This window comes from Meles meles, chromosome 9 (assembly GCF_922984935.1).
Source record: "Meles meles chromosome 9, mMelMel3.1 paternal haplotype, whole genome shotgun sequence".
Lineage (NCBI taxonomy): Eukaryota > Metazoa > Chordata > Mammalia > Carnivora > Mustelidae > Meles > Meles meles.
In genome coordinates this window covers 41,543,759-41,554,160 of record NC_060074.1, presented here as the reverse complement: position 1 = coordinate 41,554,160, position 10,402 = coordinate 41,543,759, and the positions used below count along the sequence as shown (strand labels likewise).

The 10,402-nt window shown below is 49.4% G+C and overlaps 1 protein-coding gene across 5 annotated transcripts in view; it reads right to left on the bottom strand.

Moving 5' to 3' along the window:
* Nucleotides 1-255: 255 nt before the first annotated feature.
* The window catches only part of DGKD (diacylglycerol kinase delta), a 113,833-nt gene continuing 103,686 nt past the window's right edge, over nucleotides 256-10,402 (bottom strand). For 4 of the 5 annotated variants that reach the window (XM_046018558.1, XM_046018559.1, XM_046018562.1 and 1 more), the window contains 3 exons: nucleotides 3,942-4,059; nucleotides 2,636-2,766; nucleotides 256-1,405 (listed from right to left, as the gene is read on the bottom strand). In XM_046018558.1, coding sequence (XP_045874514.1) covers nucleotides 1,316-1,405; nucleotides 2,636-2,766; nucleotides 3,942-4,059 — 339 coding nt within the window. In that variant the 3' untranslated portion in view covers nucleotides 256-1,315. The remainder of the gene's footprint in view (nucleotides 1,406-2,635; nucleotides 2,767-3,941; nucleotides 4,060-10,402) is intronic. The other variant, XM_046018560.1, reaches the window with a different exon arrangement.

The window sequence follows — 10,402 nt, the reverse complement described above, 5'->3', positions numbered from 1 at the left end:
CAGCAGAGCGCCCTGCGGAGCACAGGCCTATTCACCCCAAACCCAATACTGCCACCCTACCCTCAGGGACAGGAGCTGGCTGGGAGCCCGGAAGGCCACCAGCAGGAGCACCCCCAAACCGGAGGCATGGGCCAGGCTGGCTCACGGAAGGGCCCACCGGGCACACCAATAAAGGGGAGGCACAGGGGCCTGCAAAGCGAGTGGCAAGTAGAGGCTGTTTGGTGGTGAGCTCCCCAGGGTCCCCTCAAGGATGACCAGACAGCACCTGCAGCCCAGTCCCCTCACATGGACGAGGGGCGAAGCGAGCTCCAAGAGATGGGGTGGCATGGCCTGCGGACGCTGATGCTCAGCACCCCCTTTGGGGCATGGGGCCCCGGCTGGCAGCCAGACACTGTTGCCCCACCCGGGCCCACAAGGGCTGGGGACGTTGGCCAGAGTGGCATGAGACAGAGCCATCCACATGGTCAAACTGTCGGGACGCTGGCCTGGGACCAAGCCTGGTCTCCCCCAGAATAGGGAGAGACCTCTTCCCAGCACCCAGGAAGTGCTCTCTCCCCACACCACCATGCTCACACAAATACGTCCTCTGTGGAGAGATAAGAGAGGCTACGACGTCTCAGGGACAGACATCCCACGTCCCACACCAGCAGCTCAAGAGAGGGCACCAATCAGGACAAGGGACCAAAAGCAATGGAGAAGGGATGTGGCAGCCCAAGATCACAGCCACCCATTTACTTGGCTTTAGGAGGAATGAGTTTGCCTCCTCTCCATGTCTAGTGACAACGGACGGGACTGGCAATGCGCTCCTGTCACACTCAAGCGACGAGAGGCAGATCTTTGTGGAAGACCTCGTCCATAGATGGGACATCAGCCATGGGTGGTCCGGCAGGGGTGCTGCCAAGACCTGGGTGGCTGGTGGGCACAGAAAGATCTTTCCAGTGCAGGAGGCTGCCAGCTGGGTCAGTTTCTGCATGCCCGGGAGATGCCACACGGTGTGCGATGATGAGGCTCACGGTGAGGAACCCGCAGGACAATCCCGGGCAGCCCTGGGGCCCAGGAGGTCAGGCCCGGCCCAGGTCACAGGTCGGCAAGAGCGGAGGGGAGGTGGCGGTCTGCCCCACATAACGCCGGGTGGGACGAGGTGCTGTTTCAAGGTAGCTATGTTGGTGTGTTCGAGACCCCGGAGCAGTCACAGAACGGGCGTCTGCAAGGCTTCCTGTCTGGAGCAAAGGGAGTAGCACCATGAGAAGGGGCAGGCGCTGTGCCTGGCCTCAGTCGTGGGGGGCGCGGGGGACGCAGGCCGACAGGGCCAGGGCTAGGCCTCGGTGGCAGGAGTGCTCCGGCTCAGCTCCTTGATGCCACACAGGATCCTCTTCATGTGGCCCACCTTGGTCACGCCGAGGTCCTGCAACAAGAGGACAGCACCCTGATGCCAGGAAGGGGGCTTGGCCCCCGCGGGCCTTCTACCTGGCTTTCTGAACACAAGTGAGGAAGAAAAAATGAAGACACTGACACCAGCTGGAGATGGCCCACGCGTGAAGAGTCGTGCAGATGCCCGCCACACCCCTCCCACAAGCCTCAGTCCCCGCCACCGTGCAGGACAGACCCAGGACGCTGGCCTGGCAGCAGGGATATAGTGACTCAACAAAGCTGCCATCCAGGACGTCCCCACGGGCCCCCTCACCCACTCAGGACATGGCTCCAGGAGCCCCGGGCTCAGGTTGGCCCACGCAAACCCCAGCTGCGAACAGCCTGCCTCCGACCACTGCACCCGCAGACCCCACGCACCTCCCACACTCAGGGCCCCTAGCAGCCTGTGTCCAGCAAGTCTGTCGGTCCCGGTTTTCCGACAGCTTCTGTTCAAGCCTCTGTGTCACATATTGGGAATTCTGACAATGTTTCAGACATTTTTCCTATTACATTTGTAGCGGTCATCGATGACCACCGATTAGGACTCACTGAAAGCTCAAATGGCAGTTAGCAATTTTTAGCAACTAGTATTTTTTCCACTAAGGCAGGCACACCTTTGAGACGTAATGCTGCTGCACACTTGACAGACTGCATGTTCTACACGTGACTGTCCTGTGCACCGGGAAACCAAACAGTTCAGATTCATTCCCTCACAGCATCTCCGTGGGGTGCCTGTGTGTCAGCTCCAAAGGGAGAGGGACCCCCGTGTGCTGGGGGCCACTGTCACACAGGGCTCTTCAGCTGACTCCTTAGCATAGAGCTGTCCCCCAACAGAGTTTATTTCTATGTGGGCTCCACCCCAAGGTGGGGCTTAAGCCCATAACCATGAGACCAAGAGTCACATGCTCTACTCACAGTCAGCCAGGCGCCCCCCACTCGACAGGACTGTTAACGTTAAAATAGTTCATTTGTCCAATTAGATTAAGAAAAGCAAAGTTCTCCATCATGTCCGCTTTGGCTTTGTCTGGCTGTGGGGGGTGGCGACATCACTGCCGGGGAGCAGAGGCGCTCTGCTGGCCACCGTCGCGCATCACCCCGAGACACGCACACAAGAGAACCATGAGGAGAGCCCTGATTCTGGGACATGGCCAGGTCGGAGGGAGGGGACAGAGAAGGGAGTGCAGGGAAGCCCAGGGCGGGTTCCCAGGAGACGATGTGGAAGTACCTTGAGGTCCCTCCGCTCCAGGTGCAGGAGCTCAGAGCCCCGGATGTCGTGCCGCGTGAAGATGTCCTTATACTCACAGAGACTGAGGTGCTCCAGCCAGGCAGCAACCTCCTCTGTCCCCCAGAGGTGAACTGTCGGAGACGGAAAAGCACGAATGCAGTGAGTGCCCAGAGCCCAGCGCGAGGCAGGTGGCAGCCGGCACCTGAGACATCCCAGCAGCAGGCATCCCAAGATGCCCCAGAAGCCAGCACCCAGACAAGATGCCCCAGCAGTAGGTACCCCAGACACCCCAGCAGCTGGCACCCACATGCCCCCAACAGCTGGCACCCAAGACACCCAGCAGCCAGGCCCTGAGACGCCCCAGCAGCCGGCTCCTGAGAGCCCCAGCAGCAGGGACCCCACACACCCTCAGCAGCCAGAACCCACCGCCCAGCCACAGGCACCGCCCAGAGCCATGCAGAAAGCAGCAGGAAGCCACCCGCTCTCCAAGGGAAGGAGCTGCAGTCTGTTCCTGCCAGGTCAGCCATCAGCCTGGTCATTTCCCCCATGTCCCAGGAGGGACCAGACACCCCCAAAGAGGTAAATGCCAATATGACTGTGCTGCTGAAGCCAGCCTGCCCTCCTCTCTGGAGGGTCCCGTCACTTCTGGTCCACAGCAGGAAGGGAAACAGAGATTCACGTAGCCAGAGCCACCGTCATTAAAAGAAACCCAACTGCTGGACAAACATGCGAAGAAGAAAAATCAAAGGCAATGACCACTACCCACAAATCCAAACTCGGGGCTTCTTGGCACCTGAGAGCACTAGAAACAGGCATGCTAAGAGCCCCAGTTTACAGACTCCCCCCAAAATATCCTCGAGTGCCATTTTCTATTGACCTCCCCAGCTGTAAGCACCGGTGGCCCGGGCTCCAGCATGGGGCCTGGACTCATGAGTTGTCAGCCGGGGACCAGCAGCCCCTCACAAGAGGCGGGCCCGGTGGGGCCCCGCACAAGACTGGAGTGTGTGCTCTGTGTCTCTGAGTGTCCTATCACCTCTAGTGTCCCCCTCCCTCCTTGTACCCCCTAATCCAGGGCAGGCACGCAGCGTGATGTCAGTCATCGGAGAATGCACAGGGAGTGACCCCGGGCAGGAGCGACAACACAGGGCTGGAAGTGCAGGGGCAGCTCCCTCAACAAACAACGCGGCAATAGGGGTCGTGATCAGGGATCACAGGGAAGAGCCAAAAGGCCACAGGAAAAAGCAGAGACCACAATGGCCCCCACAGCCGGCGTGGACAGCCAGAAGAACAGCAGGAGGGCAGGTACCCGGGGCTCCCAGGCTACTGCGAGCTTCTCTGTTCTTGCTGTTTTTCTCTTTCTTAAACTTCGTCACCAGGCGGAACTTGCCACTGCGGCTGCGTTTGGAAAGCTCCAGCATCACATTCTGTGGGGGAAGCAAGAGGCAGGGAGAGTCAGAGGCTGAAGCAGCCAGGCAGGAGTCACACGTTGGGCAGGGGGCTCGGTCCCTGCTTTACCACTGTCCCCCTTGGTTTCTAGGCTCACAGACTTATCTGTAACGCCTCTTAAAGGTGGTTTCACAGTGATCACACAGTGTCTAATACCACATTTGATTTCCTTATTTTATAACGTGTGTTTCTCATGTGATTGAAAAGCTTTATGACTATTACCCAAATACCAATACATTCCACAAAGATTATCCAGTAGGTCACAGCCGATCTCCAGAGCTGCATGGGCAGACAGGGACTAGTGGGATATAAGTGTCTTTCTAAAAACAAAGCTTTTCAGGCATTTTTTGGTCTTTCCTTGGAACCTATTCCCCAAAGCAGCATCACTGAGGGACAGGAGCACTGGGTCCCTGCACAATGCACCTCCCTGCACAGTGCTGCACAGGAAATGCGCAGAGATGACACTGCCCCTTCCCAGCTGGTCTGAGTGTATTCACACAGAAGCAGGGCCACGGGCCTCTGCACACGATACACAGGCCTGAATTTACGTGTGTACACATCCTACCCCCGTACTCACAAATAAAGCAGAATTTCCTATGTCCCAGGAATGCCTGTCTCTTCTTGCCCCTGAGGGCCTGGCCTCTGCCCCAGGGCCCTCTCTACTGACGTCCCCACACTGACCTGCACAGTCACATTTGGCAGCTTTAAGATACTTTCAGACTGAAAGGGACATGTGGTCCCACTGAAAAAAATGCCACAGGGATTTTCATTAGAATTGCACCAAATCAGGGGCAGCGGGGAGTACAGGTCCTCACGTCCAGGAACATGCTCTGTAGTGCCTCCAACCCTCCTGGTGCCCCAAGAGCCCCTTCGTGGATTTCTGATCAGAGGCATTTCCGGCTTCAGGTTTTCTACTAGAAAAGAGACTTCTCACAATGGTATTTCTAACTGATGACTGCAGGGCTCAAGGAACTTATTTTACAAATTTCTTAACTTGGCAAAATCATCAACCATCCACTCTAACAGCTGCTCTGTTAAAAACCATTAGCACCTCGGCGCCCAGGCTCTTCTGTGCTGGGACTGGTGGGCGCCCACCTCACTCCTCAGCGCTCCCACAGGAGGGGCACCCGCAGCAACCCAGAGCTGTTCTCCCCACAGCCCAAACAGAATCCTATGCCTGACTTTACAATTTCCTTTTTTTAAAATGCCTATGAGGATCACATTTATTTCTAACTTTTATTATTTTTTAAAAGATTTTATTTATTTATTTGTCAGAGAGACAGAACACAAGCAGGGGGAGGGGCAGGCATAGGGGGAGAGAGAGGGAGAAGGAGAGCTGAGCAGGGAGCCTGATGTGGGGCTCGATTCCAGGACCCTGAGATCATGACCTGAGCTGAAGGCAGACACTTAACCAACTAAGTCACCCAGGCGCCCTACTTCTAACTTTTAATACGGGGATTTTATCCTGGGAGGCCAGCAGAATAAGGCTATCAATGTATGACCTTGTCTCCCCACCTTTTAAATTAAGCAAATTCCAGACATCAAACTACCCCTCACACACACACAAATACTTCAGTATGCAGCCCTAAAAGACAGGAATGCACTCTTAGAGCATCTTCCCACAGCACCATCACCACACGGACACCAGCAAGAGCTCACGTACGTCTAATAACATCAGATCTCCCCGCCTGTTCCAAAGGCTTACCCTCATGGCTGGTGTGTCTGAACCAGGACCCTCGTGAGGGCCACAAGTGACACTCAGCTGCTGTGGCTCTCGGGCTCCCCGGCTTCATCCTTCACTACAGAGAAACCAGCTGCCTGCCCAGTAAGACGGCCCGCCCCACCCCCTGCCCACGCAGATTGGATCCAGATTCCTGCCTTTAGAAAGGACGCTGTCGCTAGGGATGCTACAGGCTTGCGACTGCCTCCCAACAGGTGAGGCCCGCCATCCTCTTTCTGGGGCCAGCAGCTTCTTTCACCACAGGTGCCGCCACCCATGGATGACCCACCGGAAATCGAGTGCTTCCTGGGGTGGGACAGGGGGGTGCAAAATGGCCTTTCAGTCCCTCTGCACTTTCCACCCGGAATTCTTTTTTTTTTTTTTAAGATTTTCTTTATTTATTTGACAGAGATCACAAGTAGGCAGAGAGGCAGGCAGAGAGAGAGGGGGAAGCAGGCTCCCCGCCGAGCGTGACTTGATCCCAGGACCCCGGGATCATGACCTGAGCCGAAGGCAGAGGCCTTATTTAACCCACTGAGCCACCCAGGTGCTCCCCACCCGGAATTCTTTTATAAAAAATTGCTTTCAATTTTGGGGTACCTGGGTGTCTCAGATGGTTAAGCATCTGCCTTTAGCTCAGGTCATGATCTCCAGTCCTGGGATCAAGTCCCATGTTGGGCTCCCAGCTCAGTGGGGAGCCTGCTTCTCCCTCTGCCTCTCCCACTGCTTGTGTGACTCTCTCTCTCTCTCAAATGAATGAACGAAATCTTAAAAAAAAATTTTAAAAAATAGTAATAAATTGTTTTTGCAGATCTACTGATAATACAGGATTTTGAAATCAGATTTGCTAGTTTTTAAAATAATGAACTATTTGAAAGTTCCTAAGATTTGCTTTTCAATATGTGACTATACTTAACACTGTTTAATCTATACACTTAAAAACAGCAGACCTGGTAAATTGTGTGTGTTTCTTATCACAATTTAAAACACAAATTGTGCCAATGTCCATCTTTTCCTAGGTTTAATGCTGTTTCTTATATAGGGAATTACACATTCCTTGACATTTTTCCTTCAGAGATAATTATTTTTTCAAGTAGTCCTGTGGCTATTCTTTTTAAAATGTCTTTAGGGATGCCTGGGTGGCTCAGTCAGTTAAGCACCTGCCTTTGGCTTAGGTCTTGATTCTGGAGTCCCAGGATCGAGCCCCACATCAGCCCCACATCCCTGCTCAGCAGGGAGTCTGCTTCTCCTTCTGCCCCTCACCCTGCTCATGTTTTCTCTCTCTCTCTCTCAAATAAATAAAATCTTTTAAAAAATAATTTAAAATGTCTTTAGATTTCAATTTGTATAACTTTTTCCTGACATTTCAATGGTTTTAGCAAGACTTTTAAAATTAGCATTTCTTTGAAAATAATATACTTGATTTATCCTCTTCTCTGTTGTTACATGACCTTTATCACTTCATACTGTCCAGACCTTCCTCGATTATATCTGCCACAGAGTGATTTAATTTCTTGTACTTTAAAGTTAAACTCTGAACAACGTTGAAGTCAGGAGTGCCACCCCCCACCCATGAAGTTGAAAATCTATGTATAATTTCTGACTCCCCAAAGAGCCTTACTAATACCATAAATTAACACAAATTCTCTATGTATATCATATACTGTATTCTTTTTAAAAAGCTACAGAAAAGAAAATGTTAAGAAAGTCCTAAGAGAAAATACATTTACAGTATAGCACTGTATTAATCAGAAAAAAACCTGTATAGGGGGACCCACGCAGTCCAAACTGTACTGTTCAAGAGTCAACTGTACTTCAAAGAACTAGCTTGCAGACTTGCCAACTTTTTTTTTTTTTTTTTTTGCTTTCAAAGAAGTCATTGTCCTGTTTTTACACTAGTAGAGTATGGCACCATGCCTTCCAAGCTTCCACTTGCTCTCTCCCCTTGCATGGGTGAAACTGCGCAGAGGTCCCAGAAGCTGGGAGCACTGAGCTGTGAGGCAGCCAGCAGAGAAAGGTAGAGAAGGCAGGAGCCCTGGATAGCCCAGAAGGCCCTCAAGAGCACGTGTGGTTTTCCTTTCACTCCCAGGACAGCTGGCTGCAGTTTCTGGGCTGAGGTCCCAGGGGATGAATGCTGGCAGGAACACTGCCCCGGCCCTGCCCTGCTCTGCCCCAGCTGGCTCCAGAGGGTTTCTGGTTTTGTGACTAACCTGCCCGTGGTACCATCTGTACAACTTCCCACCTGACACCTTGCACCATCTCACCAGCCCACAGCTAGGAGCTCTAGAAACCAGGGCAACTACTGACATGGCTTGAAGGATTCATGAGGTCAGACATCCAGGAGGGACTTGCGCTGGTTTGTTTCGGCAGTGGCTCTACATTTGATGCTACTTGTTTTGAAAATATTTTTAGGCTTAAAGCTCTGGAACCACAATCCCTGAAAGAGACACTTTTAGTACTAACACCTGAAAGTCCCAAACAACCCACTGTGGTCATCCCGCAACTAGGCACCAAGCTGCGAGTCTCCCACTGCAGCAGCTGCTACACTGCCCATGGACTGAGCCCTCCCTCTGTCTTCAGAGGCAATCTGCATGCAGGAGGAATCTACCCACCCTGGGCTGGGCATGGGAGCCCAAGGCCCACACCTGACAGCTGGCACTTCTACTTTGAGTTGATGTCTGAGGTGTCCTGTGGCCCAACACTGTGCTGCTCAAACCACTCCTGGAAAGGAACCAACTTTAATAATTTCCATTCCATAGTGGAGTGATACTTTACGAAATACAGTAAAATAAATCACTAAAAAAATGAAACCAAGAAGGGACATCCAAAGTACAAGCCTCAATTTTTTATTATTTTCAACAGAAATAAAATTTTTCTGTTAATTGTTTAAGAGTTTCTAAACTCGTCCCTTAATTTCTATAATAACAAAGAGTTTTCCACTGTCAGTAGTGCTTATCTAAAACATGATCCAATTCTGAAACTGTCCTATGGGTAAGAGGGGAAAAAAAAACATAGTCCATGTTTACAGAGTATAAAATTCTCTCAATGGAAAAACATGATACACACTCACACATATTTTTTTAAATTTTCTTTTGTTTGCATGCTATGATAATTTATTTCATTACTCATGGACTGATAGTGATGGTTCACACTATAATTTGGTTTCTGTCACTTTTCATTTCAGAAGTCTTTCCTTCACAGATTCTATGTTAATTGAAATTAAAACTGGGGGATAGTCATTAAAAGAATAGACAGCTTACATTTCCAAAATACTAGAGAGTACAAAGAGAATTGTGTGGGAGAAAGGGGAGACTTACCAATCAAAAAAAAGAAATTAAACAAAAAAAGCAGAACAAATACAAACCATAAAATATGGCAAAATATACAGATAAATGGATCAGTAATCACAATGAATATAAACAGACTGAACTCCTCAGTTAAAATGCACACTACCCAACTGGATAAAACCTCAATTTGACAACATGCTATTTATAAAGGAGACACTCCAAATAAAGCTGGAAAGTAAAAGTATGAAAATGAAAATACCAAACAAGTAAACTTAAAAAGAAATTACTATAGAATTATTGAGTGTCTTTACATAAAAACAAAACCTATATGCACCCAATAACATATCCTCAAAACACAGAAAGCAAAAAAAAAACCCCACAAATGTAAATTGAGATCTCTACATTCATGATCAGAGTTCATGATCAGAGTAACTAATAGACCAAAAAGACAAAAATAAATCTTACAACTATAAAATTATATTTTACCAATATAAAGTGATGTTTTAATCATGTATTACAATTATATTTTTATATTAAAATTTACTTCAGTCTTTTTGTGTTTCCTTAAAATTGTTTTAATCTTTCTATGTCGTAAGTTTTTACTGAGGATGGAGAGAGAAAACTGGACTCCTATGGTTGGTATATGGTTAGGTTTCCTTTTTAACACAATCTTATAATAATTTGCTATTAAAAGGGGAAGCTGTATCATTTTCTGTTATCTTACTTGTATGCTGTTAGCTACATCTTTACTAGTTCCTTCTTTTTTCTTTTTTTGTTTTTTGTTTTGTTCTGTTTCTCTTTAAATTCTAGTTAGTTAACATATCGTGCGACATTGGTTTTAGGAGTAGAATTTAGTGATTAATCACTTACTACATATAACACCCAGTGCTCACTACAACTAGTGCCCTCCTTCATTCCTATCACCCATCTAGCTCATTACCTGCCCACCTCCCTCATCAACCCTCAGTTTGTTCTCTGTAGTTAAGAGTCTGTTATGGTTTGCCTACCTCTCTCTCTCTCTCTTTTTTAAGTCTCTTATTTTCTTTTAGTGTAGATTATGTGTTGTTTTTGGTTCTGAAAAACGGATTTGGAAAAACATAAATCTTTTCAATTCTACTAGAAACTACCTTTAAGGGGGTTTTTGGTTTTGTTTTTGTTTTTTAAGATTTTATTTATCTGACACAGAGAGAGCAAGAGATAGACAGCAAGCACAAACAGGGGGGATGGCAGGCATGGGAGAACCAGGCTTTCCACTGAGCAGGGAGCCTGATGCGGGCTCGATCTCAGAACCCTGGGATCATAACCTGAGCAAAA